Consider the following 18,863-nt stretch of genomic DNA (forward strand, 5'->3'; position numbering starts at 1 on the left):
GAGTGAATGGGTGACGGGCACTGGGGGTTATTCTGTATGTTGGTAAATTGAACACCAATAAAAAATTAATTAAAAAAAAGAAATTATGTACATGCCTCAGTTCTTGATAGATATGGTCAGATCTCCAAAGAGGCTTATCTCTTTACACTCCCATAGACAACATAATGGAAGTGCCAGCTTCCCCACATCTTCACCCAGCCTCTCTGGCCCTTGACAATCTGACCATTTAGGAAATGAGTCTATTGACAGGTTGAATGGCATTTCTCATAATGAGTTTGAGCATTTTTTCATATATTAAGAAGCCAGTTGTGTTCTCTTTTCTGTGGAGTATCTTTTTAAATCTTTTGGATTACTGATCTTTTTTAAGTGATTTGTTGGCAATTTTATTTATTAAGGAAATTGGCCATTTAGCTAAAATAGGAGTTGCAGTTTTTTTGGAAGTTTGTTTACTTTTATTTTTTATGATTTTATGTCAAGCAGAAGTGTGTTTGTGTGTGTGTAAAGTCAAATGCATCAATATCTTGATAAGGCTTCTGAGTTTTATGTCATGCTTAAAGGTCTTTCCTACTCCTACACTGTAAATTAACTTAATTCATGTGATATCTTCTAGCACTTTTATTATTACATTTTTATATTATGAATCTTTAATACAGCAGTCATTTACTTTAGTGTTAGGTGTGAGGTAAGGGATCCAACCTGACTTTTTTTCCAGATGACCCCTCACGTAGTTCCATACTTGATTAATTAAATTCATTTCTCCCCATTAATTTGAAATGCCATCTTTATAATATGCTTCTTTATATCTTGTTTTTAAAATATATTTCTGGATTTTTCCAGTCTATTTCACTGATATAATTGTGAACCTCTTAATATTTACATGACGGTAGCTTTATAAAATATTTTAATACACTAGCCATATGCTTTTTCACAGTTTTAGTGGCTATTATTTTTTATTTTTCCATATGTGTTGGTATTTTAAATTCAGTTATATTATTTTAGAGACTTAGTGAAAAATATATGCCTTTATACTTTTGAGTCTTCCTACATAGCGTTTCTTTACATCTATTCAAAACATCTTCCTTTGCTCCCTCAGGGAAATTTTTATTTTTCTTTATGTATATTTTATAATTTTCTTACTATATTTATTCCTATAGAATATTTTTTCCAATTTGAATGGGATCTTTTATTTCAGTATATCTTTAAAATTGGTTGTAGTTGCTATTTATAAAGAGTTTTAATTACTGTATTTTAATTTTATACCCAACCGTCTGACCAAATTATTTTAGAGATTATAATGGTTCTTTAGTTAAGTATTTGGGTTTTTAGTTATATGATTATTTTAGTTATATAATTCTATTAACCCCTAGTTCCTTCTCTCACCTAAAATAATAACAGTGTGATAATATACATTTTTTTCTTCTTCTCAACTTTAATGAGAGTGCTTCTTATGTTTCTGCATGAATATTTATCAAATGAAAGAAGTATCCATTTATGTACATTGTTAACTTTAATAAGAGATTGTGATTAAATTTAATCAAATGTCTTCTCAGCATCCATGGGGAGGACTGGATGAGTTCTCTTTGAATTATTAGTGTGGCAAATTATATTAACAGGTTTTCTAATATTGAACCATCTTCAGATTCTTAGAATAAACCTTACTTGGTCATGGTTCACTATATGCTTCATTATATTAGTAAATTTTATTTAGGATCTTCATCACAGTGTTTATGAATGAGTTTGGTATGAACCTTTTTTCTTTTGCTGTGGTTATCTTGTTCAGTTTGGTTTCAATGTGATATTAATGTGAAGTATAAGGAAAAATCCCCCTTTTTTCAATGCTCTTAAACAGTTTGAATGCATTGGTATTATCTGTTTCTGAAAGATTAAATAGAATCTCCCTATGAAAAATACTACTAAGAAACTAAGTGGGCCAGAGGTTTTCAGGAAGGGTAGCTCATTGACCAGCTTCCCTAGGTCTTCTATATTAGTTAGTCCATATGCATTTTTATTCTATTCTGTACAATAGCTCTTCTTGTAAGGAAATCATTTCATATAGAGTTTATGTATCGAGCTCAGTGATCACTGATTATTATTTAAAATTTACATGCAGACATACATATATACATACATAAAATTTCCTTTACATTTTTGTTATCTTCTTTCTTCCTTTCCTTTTCTTTTTTCTTTCTCATTTCTTCCTGTCTTATTCATACTGTCTCTTCTTTTTCTTGAATAGGTTGGCAAGTAGTATATCTAGTACATTTGTCGCCTAGAGACCAACTCATATTGGACTATGGTTTATCTGTTTCCTAAATAATACATTTCTCTTTTTACTTAAAATTATATCCTATGATTTTTGCTGCATTCAGTGAATGCAAAGCAAGCAAGTAGTTTCGTCAAATGTACAAGAAGGCGTTACACAAGAGCATGAGTAGGAGGAGACAGGGGTTGTTGGGCCTATATTAGAAGACTGCCCCTCTACTAAGTGGGAGGACTCATTATTCTATACAGTACATATTTTATGTTAGCTATTTTCTTCTCAAACACTGCCTCTCTTCATTCTTTCTGTTATCCGTCTGGGATTATGATTAGACACATACATCAATATTTTACTCTTTCTTATCTCTTAACCCATTTTTTTTTAGTATTTTCCTATTTCTTTTGTCTTCATGCTACAATCTATACATTTTTTCAAATCTGTTTTCCAGTCACTAATTCTCTCTCTCAGTGATGTCAGAATCCACTGCTTTTCTTCAACAGTTATACATTGAATGTCTCATAATAAAAGTGCTTTCTAGTTTCTTTTTCAGATTTGCCTGATTATATTCAATAGTATTTCACCACTGGCTTGTGTACATGATGTCATCTTTTATTTCTTCAAACATGTTAGAGATAGTTATTATAATGATTTTTTTTTTCTAGAAAGGAGAGAATAGGCAAGGGGAGGGGAAGAGACAGAATCTTAAGCAGGCTCCACTCCCAGCATGGAGCCCAGTGCAGGGCTCAATCTCACAACCCTGAGACCATGACCCGAGCCAAAATCAAGAGTAGGGCACTTAACTGACTGAGCCACCCAGGCACACCTATGGTTATTATATATTCTGTATCTGATCATTCTATCATCTAAACACCTTGGAAGTTTAAATCTTTTATTTGTTGCTTCTGTTAGCTGTCATTTATGTTTCCATGCTTCATTGTGAGTTTACTTTTATTGAATATCACCATGGAATTCTGAGAGTCTGAATGGTGGTTGCTATGTTTGTCTGTATATTTGTCTCAAAAAGCCAGTGGTGCCACCAATCCTTCTAGAACTGGTAAACACCCTTCCAGATTCCAGACTTACTCTCCCAGCTGGAGTGTCAAGATCATTGCTGGCCCTCAGGGGAATGCACCCCTTGTAAGTGCTTACTACACTACTAACTACTAGACTATGTTAATAGTATGTACAAGTATAACTATGTGTGTATTTTGTATTTGTTTTCTTGAATAGTTTCTTAACTTCTGGTGAGCTCAGCAATAAGAATGCCATTTTTGAGCCATCTGGCTGGCTCAGTTGGTAAGAGCATGACACTCTCGATCTTGGGGTTGTAAGTTTGAGCCTCACAATGCGTGCAGAGATTACCTAAAAGTAAAATCTTCAGGGGAAAAAATGACATTTTATTACAATACCTACCTGTTTTTGGAATGGAAGAGCAGCCCCGCCTCCCACAGACTATCTATTCTGACATTTGCTAGAAGCAAAAAGGTGCCATAGGCCAACTTCTCTTTAGAGTTTCTACTCTATCCTAATTCCATGGGCATGATAAAACCATTTCCACGTTCAAACCCCTTCTCTCCATTCCCTCTACCCCTCAATTTAATTATTTTTCTTAGTGGGTAACATTTTCCCTTTAAAAGCTCTGATATCCCAGCTGCTATATTTATCTGTTATGTTTTGCTCCTCCCCCAACTAGAAACGATAAGAAATGGATATATATGGACAATCTCCTATGCCCTCCACCCCACCGCACCTTCTTTTCTAGGCTATTCTTGTATCTATATCACTTCTGGCTCATCTGACTTTATATCCTATGCATTCTGTTCCTAATTTCAGTCCCCACATTTCAGTCAATGCTTCACTGGGTGCTCACTGCTAACCCTTGGGTTTTCCTTTTATTTCTCTTCTGGCTAACATCATCCTCTAGTATTTTCTCCAAAAAAGGATTCAGCTTCTTTATAGATTCAAAAATAATTTTCTGGGGGTTCCTGGGTGGCTCAGTCAGTTGAGTGTCTGACTTTGGCTCCGGTCATGATCTCGGGGTCCTGGGATCAAGCCCTGTATCTGGCTCCCTGCTCTGAGGGGAGCCTGCTTCTCCCTCTCCCTCCACCACTCCCCCTAACTTGTGCTCTCTTCCTCTCTTTCAAATAAATAGACAAAAATATTTTTAAAAAATCATTTTCTGTTACCTAAATACTTGAGCAACCCTTTAGTTGCTAGAAGCTGTTTGGATTACATTTTCTTTCCTTGTGTCTTTCTAGGCATCCACTGCCATCTGGCAGTGAGTTCTGCTGTGGAGAAATCTGCAGGTAGCCTGCTGTGTTTTCCCACTGTCACTAGTTTGATCCTTTTTTCCTGGCTGCCTAAAATATTTCTTGCTCTATCCCTGAAATTCGGTAACTTTTATCAGGACATCCCTCTGTGTTCATTATTCTTTGCTGTTTTCCTGGAATAGGGCTTTGCTTTTCAATCTGAAACAGAGATTTCTTTCATTTCAGGACAGGGTCTTGAATTTCTTTTCAGATACCTTTTCTGTTCCATTACTCTGGTTCTCTTCTTTAAGAGTCCTGTGCTTCTGGCCCAACTCAGAGCCCTTGACCTCCACAAACATCCGTCCCCTCATTGGAAAAAATGTAGAGAAAACTCATCCCACCTGCCTCCCACTTTTGCTTATGTCACATCTCCTTTATGTGTCTTCCATGTCTGTCATTCGTCTTATCTGTTTAAATCGTTTATTCATTTCTATTTTATTACATTCACTTTTTCTCAGTCATCAACTCCATATACCCCTTTATGTGTTCAGTGGTGTGTCTCTTTTTATGTTGCTCTCAGTCTTCATTGGTCATGTGATTTTTTTTCCCCTTCCTTGGCCCATTCTGATGTTGATACTTTATCTCCTTTGACCTGACCATCTTTTCCCTGAGTTCTTATATATTTGCTTTTTGCAAATGCAAAAACAAAAAAAGACACATTAACTCTGTTGAAAAAAAATGCCCATAGGCTTACACATTATTTTTAGCCGTATTATATTATCTGATAAGTATTCTTCAATGCTTTCTCCCTCTTGTACCTTCTCCCTTCGTATTTGTAGTTCTTTGTATAAATTGTTTCTTTTTTACTGTTCACCTCTGAGTTATTGCTGGAATCAGCTATAGATAGGATGTTCATTTTGGAGAGTGTCAGGGCTATTTCCAGGCTAGCAAGAATTCTCCTTATGAGAGAAGTGTGTGTGTTCCACCCTAAAGAGACCAGTAGTTGCAAGACTACCCACCATGAAGTATTTCTCCTGATAGGAGGAATGACTTCCTATACATATGGTCTATCCTTGTAATTTCTTGGTGAAACCCTGATTTTCCTGCTTCTACCTTGTGATAGGTTGGGTCCAGACAATCTTCCATCGCCAGTTTGAGCATGCATTTCTCTCTTCTTTTCTCCCCTCTCTCTGTAAAACGTCTTACTATTTATAGTATACTATGCATGCATAAAAATGCACAGATCATACATTTAGAGCTCAGTTTTTTAGAGAGTGAATACACCTGTGGAGCCACTACATGAGTCAAGAACCAGGATGTGAACCTAGATTGATGAACTCCCAGCCTGGTAATTTTGGTCCAGCTCAGGCCCTTGACTTCCACATAAACATGTGCCTCTTCTTTGAAAAAATGGAAAAAAAAAATAGAGAAAGCCCTGTCCTACCTGCCTCCCCCAGCTGTCATGAGCCTCAGGATGACAGACAGCAGAGCACTTTGTCATTTAGAAAGCACAACATGAATGCCAACTATCTAAAAGGCATCATGGTAACAAGCATTATTGCTGTCCATACCATTTTTCCAGTAATGAAACCAAATCACAGAAGGGCAGCTGATTAGCTCTGGCACCCAGGGCAATGCTGATGGCCAAGCTGAGGTCAGAGGCTGCAGCTCCAAAGTTGCCTTATCCACTAAGTCCCCTTGTTGAAACTAAACAGAAAGGTGACCACTATCCTGACTCACAACACTACAGTTTTCTCTTGTTTTTGAAGTTCATATAAATGGGATCATGCCATATTCCATTGTCCTAATAGACCATAATCCATAATTTCTCTGTTGATGACCATTTGGGCAGTTCCTTTTTTTTTTTTTTTAAGATTTTATTTATTTACTGTGAGACAGAGAAAGAAAGAGAGAGAGAGAGGCAGAGACACAGGCAGAGGGAGAAGCAGGCTTCATGTAAGGAGCCCAATGTGGGACTCAATCCTGGGACTCCAAGATCACACCCTAGGCCGATGGGAGGCTCTCAACCACTGAGCCACCCAGGCGTCCCTGGGCAATTTCCAATTTGGACACTAATACAAAGATTGTTGCTATGAACATTCTTGCCAAAAAACCACAAATGTTGGAGAGGATGCGGAGAAAAGGGAACCCTCTTGCACTGTTGGTGGGAATGTGAAATGGTGCAGCCACTCTGGAAAACTGTGTGGAGGTTCCTCAGAGAGTTAAAAATAGACCTGCCCTACAACCCAGCAATTGCACTGCTGGGGATTTACCCCAAAGATACAGATGCAATGAAACGCCAGGACACCTGTACCCCGATGTTTCTAGCAGCAATGTCCACAATAGCCAAACTGTGGAAGGAGTCTCGGTGTCCATCAAAAGATGAATGGATAAAGAAGATGTGGTCTATGTATACAATGGAATATTCCTCAGCCATTAGAAATGACAAATACCCACCATTTGCTTCGACATGGATGGAACTGGAGGGTATTATGCTGAGTGAAATAAGTCAATCGGAGAAGGACAAACATTATATGGTCTCATTCATTTGGGGAATATAAATAATAGTGAAAGGGAATATAAGGGAAGGGAGAAGAAATGTGTGGGAAATATCAGAAAGGGAGACAGAACATGAAGACTCCTAACTCTGGGAAACTAACTAGGGGTGGTGGAAGGGGAGGAGGACGGGGGGTGGGGGTGAATGGGTGACGGGCACTGAGGGGGGCACTTGACGGGATGAGCACTGGGTGTTATTCTGTATATTGGCAAATTGAACACCAATAAAAAATAAATTTATTATTAAAAAAATGTTTTTGGTAAACATATACACACATTTCTGCCCGATGCATATGTAGGAGTGGAATTGATGAATAGTAGAACATCCAGCATGTCTTAAGCTTTAGTAAGTACTGTCAAGGAGTTTTTCAGAGTTGTTGAACCAATTTAAAAGCTCATCATTAATTAAGGAGAGTTCTTATCACACCACATCCTTGCCAACACTTTGTATTCATGTCTCTGTCATTCTAGCCATTCTGGTAGGTGTGTAGAGGTACCAAATGGTGGGTTTTTGGGTGGTTTTTAAAAGATTTTATTTATTTATTCATGAGAGACAGAGAGACAGAGACATAGGCAGAGGGAGAAGCAGGCTGCCTGTGGGAGCCTGATGCTGGACTCAATCCCAGGACCCAGAAATCACGTCCTGAGCCGAAGGGATGCTCAACCACTGGGGACGCCTGAGTGGTGGTTTTTATTTGCCTTTGCCTGGATGGCTACTGAAACTGAGTACCTGTTCATACATTTACTGGCCATCCTTACATTTAAATGCCCTCATTTGTGAAGTGCCCAAGTTTTTTGCCCATTTTTAAACTGCATCATTTTAATTGTCTTTGGGAGCTTTTGTTTCATGTTTTTTACATACACTTTCGATACAAATCCTTTGTTGGATCCACACATTACAAATATCTCTTGCACGTATTGCAAATATCCTCCTCTCTCACTTTCTTACAGTTGCCTTTTGATAGAAGTTCTTCGTTTTAATGTATAATTCATTAATTTTTCCCTTTATGGTTAGTATGTTTTGTGTTCTACTTAAGAAATCTTTGCCTGACCTCATCTCTTCTTCTCTGATGATTAGGAAAGTTTTATGGGAATGTGCTGTCTATTAAGTACATAACAGTTCACACTGCCTTCTTCCTCTCTCTCCCAATGGGGCAGATGCGTCTCCTAATCCCAAGCTCTCCTATCCCATAAATTACCTCTGGGGTCAGCCTTGACTCATGAACACGTGTCTACACACTGACACCACACTCTCGAAGAGCTCCAGGGTTAAAGTGCATGGAATCAAACATTTAATGAGGTTCAGTCTGTCTTTATGGGACCAGCTGGCATTGTACTCAGAGTTCTCATCTTTTTACCATTCCATGGAGAGGCGAACAATAATGGGAACATAGGGGCTTTCCTGAACCCAAATGTGCACTGTTCCACTTGAATCATCAACTTCTTTAAGGGCACAGAGCAGCTTCGGCATACTTGAAAAATGAGCAAGAGCTGTGGGCTTTTGAGCTCTTTGTCAAAGCCCCTCCAGCTCTGCTTTCCTTCCCTTTTTCTCCCTTTGTCTCTTAAACCTCTAAATATTTTTTGACTTTAGACAGCACAGTGCACATCTATCCTATGCAGATATTTGAGATTACTTGGAATGGCAGACCTCAACACGAAGCAGGGTACACTCTTTACAAGCTCCACTGTGACCTGTCCTGAGCAAAGACCCTTGACCCTCACTCTGCCCTAGTTGCACCCCAGGTGCCGTGGCCATACCCTGGAGGGTGAGGTCTCCCTGCTCCAGCTTAGGCCTTTTTCCCATGACTGGGTTTGGCAACCTGGAAGTACTACATCTTTAAAAGAGCCTTCAGTACATCTGTTCTTAATTTTCAAACCATGAGGCGAGGATTTGGGTGCAAGGAGTTTATCTGGGAAGTGATCCCAGGAAGCACAGTGAGGGGGCAGGGAAGTGAGAGAAGAGGGTGGAGAGTCTAAAGTGCATCGGTGAGCAGACCACCTCATGGACAATGGGGCCATCCTGCTGGGACCCTCTGAGAGAAGCTGGAGCTTGCCTCAGAGCCATCCCACCCAGGGAGATGGAGTGTCCAGCTGCATCCCTGTGGTTGAAGCTTGCTCTATGGTCAAAGGATGGCTTCCAGCACAAAGACTGAGGAAGCAGCCACCAGTGTGTGCAGACACTGAATGGTCTGAGTCCTGCAGGGGAGACTGAGGCAGCCCGGGAGAACACTGGCCATGTCTACTCCGGTTATTTTCACAAATGGTCCCATCCTGAGCACTTTGTCTACGTGCAAGTTTCCTATTAATACAAATGGGCGTGTTTTTAAATGCCTGTTGTTGAAGTAGAATTATTTTCACTGTATATTTGTGCAGGTTAAGAAATGCCTTAGGTGAAATACTATAACAAATCATGCATAAGTCAGCTGAGCTAGAAATGTGGGTAACCACGGGGAGATGGAAAACCTTTCTTTAACCCCTTTGGGTCTCTGAGCTCATTATCAGCCTTCGAGCTCCAGATTCTAGGCCTGCATAAATGCCCCTCTAGCCTCAGCAACGGAGCTGCCTCTTCCAGCAAGCCCTCCGTGGGGAGGCCAGGCCGGGGAGATTCTCCTCCTGTGCACTCTCTCTAACCCATGGGTGTCTGCCTCATACCTTCCTACATTAAATGGAAGATATGTGTTTGTTAATGGCACCCAGCCTGCACCCTGCGGTGGACACTCCCTCAGTAGCTAACGCAGGAATTGCCGAACTGAATCCCCATGAAGGCAACCCTCCTAGGAGTCTATACACAGAATTTTGTGGAGTTAAAATGAACCAGTTGAATGATACACTTTTTTTTTTTTAAACATCCAGATTCACAACCCTCCTTCTTCCCTTCACATTTTGAATTCCAAGTCCAAACCAGTTATTGGGCCCCACCTTCTGACCCCAGTAGTGACCTGTATATGGTGTTCTAGGCAGTTCTGTTCCTTCCCTTGTCAGCAGCATCTGATGTGCGCTGGACTGTGGTGCCTGGTGGAAGGAGATACGTCCTGCAAGACCAAGCTGGACCCTCCCCTGGACGGCACCGAGTGTGGGGCAGACAAGGTAACCCCCACGTCCCACAGCCCTTCCCTAGCCCCTGTCTCCTGGGCATCGGGCACGTCTCCCGAAGGGCGGTGGTCTGCACTGTACTCAATAGTGCCTAAAGCTCCACTGGCTGCTCCAGAAATGCCGTTGGAACCCACTCTGGGCAAAGAGGAACACTTCTATCTCCTCTCTCCTTTTTTTCTGATAAGATACAAGAGTCGCTTAATATTTTTGTTAAATTGACTCTTTTTGTCACACAAGTGAATATCCTTTTTAAAAAAAAAAAAAAAACTTTTTCATCAATAAACCATACATGCAAAAACAGGATCACTGGCCATATGCAAAAAGCTATCATAAAATGAGTTGGATGAGAACAATGTGATGCAGTTCTAACTAGAGATTAAGAAAGCTAGCCCAAGCCCTGATCTTCATTAACAGGAGAGATTGGTTTTGGAGAGGAGAGGGATTCAGGGCCAGCAGCCACAGATTTCTCCTTAGTCTTACTGTAAGGAGTGAATCAGGTGCCATGATTTGAAACCACCAAATCACCTCTCGGGCCCCGGATGTGCCTGCCACACATTTTGGGAAATTCTGTTTTAGACGAGTGGCTTTCTTTTATTCTCAGAGCCAAGGTTCTCCCATGCAGACCTGGCAGTGTCATCTCCAAGTACCAAACCCAGCTTTGAAGTGCAAAGCAAAGCCCCAGAGCCAGGAAACGCAGCCTTCCAGAGAGACGCACTCACGTTAAGCAAAGCTTGCTGAAGCTTGGGTCTCTTCATGAGCCATGTGAATTAGTCCTTTTCCTGACAACTTAGAAAAATTCAGGGGAGCACATTCCATGTGGAGCATTAGGGCCAAATGCAAAGCCCACAGGTATATGGGTGTCAGGTTGAGTAAGGACGGACTGTCTGGAGTTAACAAGCATGCATACCCTGAAAGAGTCTACTTTTGTGCAAATTACAAAAAGCCTTTGGGGATGGCATGGTGGTTTTTTTTTTTTTTTTTTTTTCATGTGGAGGGACTTGCAGTGATCTGGTGAGTGAGCAGGTTGGATTCATTGGAGCTGTGTGGCCCCTGGGGCCTGTGGCCTGCCCTGCTGTGTTTCAGTGGTGCCGCGCAGGGGAGTGTGTGAGCAAGACACCCATCCCGGAGCACGTGGACGGAGACTGGAGCCCATGGGGCGCTTGGAGCATGTGCAGCCGGACGTGTGGGACGGGAGCCCGCTTCCGGCAGAGGAAATGTGACAACCCCCCGTAAGTCCCCCTTGACTGGGCATTCTCTAGGGTACCTTGATCAGGGTTTCCAACCCGCAGCTCTTACCGTCTTATGCAAAGGAGGATCTTCTCCTGAGGAGAATTTGACCTCAAAGAGAAAAAATGAAATCACTCCCAGGGCCCCGGGGTGCAGGGATGATGTGTGTGTCATATGGCATCTCAGCTTCAACAAAGCTCTTTCTGTGAACGTGGATGCAGTAAGTCCTATGGAGAGCTGTCTCCTTATACCTCATGTGGGCCTCGGTGGAAAGCTTTTGTGACACAGCTGGATGACAATCTCCCCTGGCCTCTTTGCAGGCTCCCCTAGTCAAAGATCATTCCTGGTAAGCCTGTGGACCTCTGGAAAGAATGGCCAACTGATTGGCGCTTAGCTGTTAGATTCAGATTGGCTGTTAGCTGATCTGGGAGCAACCTGGCCGTGGAGGAGTCACACAGCATCTGGGGGTTCAGCTGTCTTGTTCATCCAGCACAGTTTTCACCTGTGCTCTTAGAACTATTTGACAGAAAATAGGTTTTGAGGGGGGGGTTGTTTGTTTTTCTCATAGCCTTCCTTTTATTGACCTTGATGACACCATGACCCCTCTTGTTCTTGGCACATTAGCTCTGGAAAGCTCAGGACTAGATTTTGTGCTTAATTTCAATAATTTCTTTCCCACGAGTTTTTCTCTTCTCCTCTGAGACTTACCATTTTTATTTTTTTTTTTAATTTTTATTTATTTATGATAGTCACAGAGAGAGAGAGAGAGAGGCAGAGACACAGGCAGAGGGAGAAGCAGGCTCCATGCACCGGGAGCCTGACGTGGGATTCGATCCCGGGTCTCCAGGATCGCGCCCTGGGCCAAAGGCAGGCGCTAAACCACTGCGCCACCCAGGGATCCCGAGACTTACCATTTTTAATATTTCTTAAAATAGTCTGTTTTATGTCTTGTATGCCATCTGCTATATCACACTAATTTTGAAAATGAGCAAGTTATAAATTATAAGTAAAAAGAAATGCTTTATATCCACAATTAAGTCACATTGATGAATAACCAGCCAACCTTTCTTGTGTTTAAGAATTCTGATGCTCAGGCTATATTCCAGATGAATAAAATCACAAATTCTGGAGCTGGGATCGAGGAATTGGATGGTTTAAATCTCTCTAGGTGAACTCAATGGCCAGCCAAAGTTAAAAATCTCCTGATTAAAGGAGAACATGCTCACAGTTTAGTCAAGGTCAAGAACACTATCTTTTCCCAACAGTAATGCTATAAGAATTGGCATCACATACTGTGTCTTGTTAAAACTTTTCCTTCCAGTATTTAGCAGAGTGCCTGAAAAATGATAGGTGGATCTTTAATCTTTTAGGAATGACTTCCTAATTAAAAGCATTGAGGACATACTAGGATTTTCCAGAGAGACAGAATTAACAGATATATACATGATTTGTGATGAGAAATTGGCTCATACAATTACAGAAGCTGAGGAGTCCCACCATCTACCATATGCAAGCTAGCAGGAAAGCTGGTAATGTCACCCAGTCCAGGTCTGAAGGCCTGAGAATCAGGAGAGCTAATGAAGTAAATCCCAGTGGGAGGGCAAGAGAAGATGCAAAGAGAGGCCCTAGTGGAGGTAGAGGGCACAGGAGGTGTGTGTGAATTCCACCTTCTTCTGCCTTTTGTTCTGTTCAGGCCTTTAGGGGATCGGATAATGCCCATTAGGGAGGGCCATTTATGTTACTGCATCCACAAATTCAGATGCCAGTGCCATCCAGAAATGCTTTCACAGGCACGCCCAGAAATCACCTTTAATCTGCACACCCTGTGGCCAGTCAAGTTAACACATAAAAATAACCATCACAGATGCATAGATGATTAGAAAGCCTGTTTCACTAAATGGTGAGATATTAGTAGAGAGAGGTTTCAGTTTTTTCATAGTTCTGTGAGGAAGTTAAAATAGTTCCATCTCTGGCCCTGAGAAGAGAGTTCTGAAGGGCACCTGGGTGGCTCAGTCAATTAAGCAATCTGCCTTTGGCTCAAGTCATGATGCCGGGGTCCTGAGATAGAGCCCTGATAGACTCCTGCTTAACAGGGAGTCTGCTTCTCCATAAAATATTTTCTTTTTTTTTAAGATTTTATTTATTCATGAGAGACCTAGAAAGAGGCAAAGACATAGGCAGAGGGAGAAGTAGGCTCCCTATAGGGAGCCTGATGCTGGACTTGATCCCAAGACCCTGGAATTATGACCTAAGCCAAAGGCAGATGCTCAACCACTGAGCCACCCAGGTACCCTTTCTCCTTAAAATCTTAAAAAGAAGGAGAAGGGAAGAAAGAAAAGAGAAGAAAGAAAGAAAGGAGAGAAAGAAAAGAAAAGAAAAGAAAAGAAAAGAAAAGAAAAGAAAGAAAGAAAGAAAGAAAGAAAGAAAGAAAGAAAGAAAGAAAGAAGAGAAAAGAAAAGAAAAAAGAAAAGCAAAGAAAAAAAAGAAAAGGAAAGGAAAGAAAAGGAAAAGAAAGAAAAAAGAAAAGAAAAGAAAAAGAAAAAGAGCAGGCTGAGATTTGGGCCTGGCTTGGTTGCTGGTCATGTGACTTCAAGGAAGCCACTTCTCTCTGGGCCTCAGTTCCATCATTAGAGGGAGCTGGCGCAGTACAGTGGGAAGAGCCCGGCTTCAAAGAAAGAACAGACAAGGCTTCAAGTCCCAGAGCCACTCCTTAGACCAGCTGTTACGTGTGTCCCTACCTGAAGTTGGAATAGTTCATGGGAATGCATATAAAGGACATGATCTATATTGAGTACGCAGCCCCTCTCCATATTAGAACTAACAGAAAGATGGGGATGAGACTCTGTGTCTGTCCCCTAACTCACAGCACCATGTGAGGCTCAGAGGAGGGTGACTGACATGGAAAGGCTTTGTTCAGACCAGGGCACAGTTTGCAAGAGCTGTAGCTGTCATGGGTGCTTCGTGTTTGCATCTGGAGCTCTTCTACCCTGACAGGATTGGTCTCCTGCAGCACAACATTCCATATAAGGTGTCCCCCAGGAATGTCATAGTAGGGGCACATTAGAACCTTTAAACAGAGGGACCCTGTGTCCTGAGACAATTGACAATTGGATTGTATTTAGGTGAGAACAACCCTTACGAGGATAAGATGTCATCAATGCTGAACAGATGTATGAGGCAAAACCTTTAAGGGTCCTGACTCTGTTTTCTTGGCATGACTTTGGGTAAAGCATCCCCCATGCCTTGGCTGCATCCACTGTTCCCATCCTAGCTGTTTTCTGCCCTGCCCACTCCCAAAGAACCCCTAGTTCAGGAAACCAAGTTAGTGTGCCCCCTGGCCTGGCCTGCTGTGGGATTTCATGAGCTGGGTCCTTGCCTCATCCCTCCAGGCCCAGTGGCCTCAAGAGAGAGGCTTGTTCCAAAATTGTTGTAAAAATCTTCCATTCCTTTCTTTAACAAGTGCTCCCCAGCCCACCCAGTGGTCATGAGCTTGATCTCTCTCTCTTCCTATGCCTTATCATTGAGGAATAAGGGAATTTGTCGGCCAGTGTGAACAGGCCACTGAGGGGTATGTGGGTCTCAGTGCGTCAGATGGTTACAGGCACTGACACATCCCTGAGAGGGAGGTATTTATGTTTGGTCTCTGTCATCAACAACATCCAGTGGGGCAAGCCGTGGTAGAAGAACCAGAAGGAGAATGCTGGTATTCTCACACCTCCTGCACCCCTTCTCGGTGATACCTTTCCAACCTGCTACCTTTAGTCCAACCTTGACAGGGTTCTGACTCTGGGCCAAGATTCTATTAGGTATAGGCCTCTAGGGACAAGCAAAAAACAGATGAAAAAAATTCTTGCCCACTCTCAATGGGCAGAGTCCCGCCAACTTCCCTTGGTCTTCTCCTGGACACCTCAAACCTGACTCTTCCCAGCCCATGATCTCTCCTCCCAGCCCACTTCCCCACACTCCTTTAATAGCACTACCATCCATTACAGTGCTCCAGTCCAAAGCCCCTGAGTTCATGAACTGTCCTCTTGTCCCTTCTCTTCCTCTGCCACATCCTTTCGTGATGAGAATGGCAAATGCAGCGAGCCTGCACTATGTGCTAGGTTCCCTTTTTGACATTTACACATAGCAAATCATTTAATGCTGCCGTACAGGAGAGGTAATCTTTTTTGGCCCACTGATTAGAAACTGAGTGGTGGAGAGGTCAGGTCACTTGCCCACGGTCACATAGCTGGTATAGAACCCAGCAGTGAGGCTCCATTGTTCTTTCAGACCTTTTGCACTGGCTTCCCTGCTTCTAGCATGTTCTCTGCCCGCCCCCTCCCCCCCCCACCACCATTCATTCTCCACACAGAGCCAGAGAGATCCACTTAAGCATAAATCCAGTTCTCTCTCTTCCTGCTACAGTCATTTCAATCATTACCCCACTGCCCTTCCATACTCTTGACCACAGTCTCTGTATTCATTTCCCAGGGCTGCTGTAATAAATTGCCACAACTTGGTGTCGTAAAAACAATAGAAATTTACCTTCTCCCCATTGTAGAAACCAGAGGTCTGAAATCAAGGTGTTGGCAGGATTGCTTCCTTCTTGAAACTGAAAGAGGATTCATCCTACCCACGCCTCTCCCCAACCTTTGGGTGGCTGCTTGTGCCCTCGGGCATTCTTTGCCTTTGTAGACTTGCATCTGTCTTCCTGTGGTCTTCTCTACTCCTCTAAGGACACCTGTCATTGGATTTAGGGCCCACCCCAGTCAGGATGATCTCTTCTCTTAATTTGGAGATTCTCAGTTATATCTACCAAGACCCTTTTTCTAATTAAGGCCATGTTCGAAGGTTCTGGGTAATATAATCTGGGAGGGGAAAGAGCCACCATTCAACCCACTTCAGCCTTCTTTCTGTCCTCAGATACAACATTCCAAGCTCCAGACCTTTTCCAGTATTCCTTTCCCTCTCCCCACTTGCCCGTCCCTCTCCTTGGGTCTCTAAGTAAATGCCTTCTCAGGCCTCCTTCCTGACCACCTTGAACAAGGTAGAGTGCCTGCTTTGCACTCTCTCTCAGCACCCCTTTCCTACCTTATAGGTATTTTAACAATTTGTAATTACTCATACATACTTGCTCACTTGCTTTCACTCCCCCTACCCCAGTGGCCTTTGAACTCCATGAAGTCCACACCTGCTGGGCACCATCCTCCTTTCCATTGCTTAGAGCAGAATAGCCCTCCATGACCTGTGCTCCCTACCACTTGGATGCATGCTTGCTAAGAAAAAGCAGTCTCTGCTTGTCCAGCATCCCAGAACACACACTTATTATTGTTTCTCCCCCAAAACACAAAGGTCATTGTAAATTATTATGCCAAGAAGGTAGATCACCAGCTGGCCACCCTTTCTCATACAATCTCACTTCACGGAGGCCCCAGTGCTGTGAACAGCCCTGAGTGTGGCTCAGGTTCCCCTGCACATGAGAGTCATCTTCCCCATGCCTGCCCTGCCCCGGGAGGTTGTGTTCCATAGCTAGGGGTGCCCAGGGTCCTCTCCAGAGCAAACTCCAAAATGTCACCCAGTCTGTTTATCCCAAGTGAGAGAAACAATATGTCCCTGCTTCTATAATATTTATGCCTGGGTAGCCTGTCCAATCTTTTGCAATAACAATGTAGGTTTGTTTCCCATTCTGGAGAGCACCAACAGGCTCTTTCTCCCTGGCAGAAGCACAGGGGGAAGCACCCCCTTGATGAATGGAAAGAGAAGGGCCCGATGTTGTGTGGGTGGTTTAGCAGCAGCCCCAGGGTTTTGGGGGTAGGGGGAACATGCAGGATACAGACAATGTTTTATGAATTCCAGGCAAGAGTTGTTAGCCTGATTTTGCAGAGAGGCCTGACATGGTGATTGTTACAAAGCACAGCTGATCGAGGCCCTGGAACCAATCTCTGACCAAAACAACGTCCTCTTCCTGGCTTGCTCCTTAACTCACCAGGCTTGCTGCCTTGATATTTCCCAAGGATGTCCAAATCTCACTGCTATGTACATCTCAGACTTGGAAGGCTCCCACCACCCTCTCCCTATCCCCTTCACTTTATATTCCTGGCTCCTTCCCCATATCCTGCAGCTGGTTTATTCACTGTCCAAAAATACTGACAAGAGAGTCCACTCCCCAACTCCACCTTTTTCTTTCTCTAGTCCTGGTCCTTACAGCTCTTGGAATTCATATTTCTTGCTGGCTGACATCAGGGCCTGGGGGACCATCTGGGTTTTTAATCCAGCTTCCTAGGCTCGTCCTTTCCTGCCACAATTTGTGTCGCTATCAATGGGAGTTTCTGCCCCAAAAGACTATAAGGCAGTAAGTTCACTTATAATTTGAATTCTGGTACCCTATCAAAAGGCTTGTGTTTTAGAGGGAGGGCTAGAGAATAGGGTCAGGAGAAAGGCTCAGATGGTCTTTTGTGAAAAGCCCACTCTGTTAGAGCACAAGAAGGAAGAGAAGGTGAGTGGAGCATAGATACAGAATGCACTGAGGTCACTGAACAGTATCGCTCTGAAAGCAGCCAGCCTCATAAGACCCAATGTGAGGCCTGGGGTTGGGGAGTGAAGTTATATGCCTGTAAGTGCTTCCAAAATTAAACCCCTGTATGTGCACTTTCAACATGCCAGTGACCTGATGTTCCCATGGGTGGGTTTTTAAAATCTCAGTCTTTTACACTTGAGTCTAAGTCACATGTGTTACTTGGATACCTTGCAGCAGAGGCCTTATAACTAGGATGTATGCTGCCCTGAAGGGACCTTAGCAACCCTACACTACTCCTGACATCTGGAGCTGCTGGCTGTCCACTAAGCCATCTGTGGCTCTGGATGGTGAGTGGATCTGAACCACTGTTGTGACTTTATCTTACAATCTATCTTCACTGAGGAGAACAGAGCAAAAAAATAAAAAGTGTCACTCAGCTGGGGTGTTCTGCATATTCATCCACTCCCAAGGTGCTGCGTGATCTCGTTCATCTCCATGAACCTTTGCTGCATTCCTACTCTGCCTTGGGTCTGCCCAAAGCACTTCAGACCCCACTCTAGCAAGAGATAGTCCTGCCCTGCCGGAGCTCACTTTTCTCTCCACACTTCAATCTCTCACCAAAGCCTCTCTACCTTATTTTCCCCTTATTTTTAAGCATCTTTATTAAGGTACAATATACAGAAAAGCACACCTATTCTAGAGTGTGGCTCCTGGTGCAGGACTGCTCATCATAGTCGGGTGTGTGTGTTGGGCACACATGCAGGTGCATATTGATGGAGCAGGAAGTAGTCACTGGCTCCTAGTGTGCATGCATGTGACTGAATGAGGGTGTGGTTTTACAGGGCAGCTCTACTGTATCAACTGCTGTGGGCAACAGGGAGCTTCCTCTTGCTCCAAGCCTCACCAGTGCTTCTGTATCATCAATATTTCTCACGTTGGCCTTTCTGATGGGTGTGTAGTGGTATCTCCTGAGATT

At 42.9% G+C, this 18,863-nt stretch overlaps 1 protein-coding gene across 1 annotated transcript in view; it reads left to right on the forward strand.

Annotated features, from left to right (window-relative positions):
• The window catches only part of ADAMTS17 (ADAM metallopeptidase with thrombospondin type 1 motif 17), a 324,757-nt gene that overhangs the window by 183,005 nt on the left and 122,889 nt on the right, over window positions 1-18,863 (forward strand). The window contains exons 11-12 of the mRNA XM_072796801.1: window positions 10,051-10,152; window positions 11,242-11,387. Of these exons, the coding sequence (XP_072652902.1) occupies window positions 10,051-10,152; window positions 11,242-11,387 (248 nt within the window). The remainder of the gene's footprint in view (window positions 1-10,050; window positions 10,153-11,241; window positions 11,388-18,863) is intronic.

This window comes from Canis lupus, chromosome 2 (genome assembly GCF_048164855.1).
Source record: "Canis lupus baileyi chromosome 2, mCanLup2.hap1, whole genome shotgun sequence".
NCBI classification, from domain to species: Eukaryota; Metazoa; Chordata; class Mammalia; order Carnivora; family Canidae; genus Canis; species Canis lupus.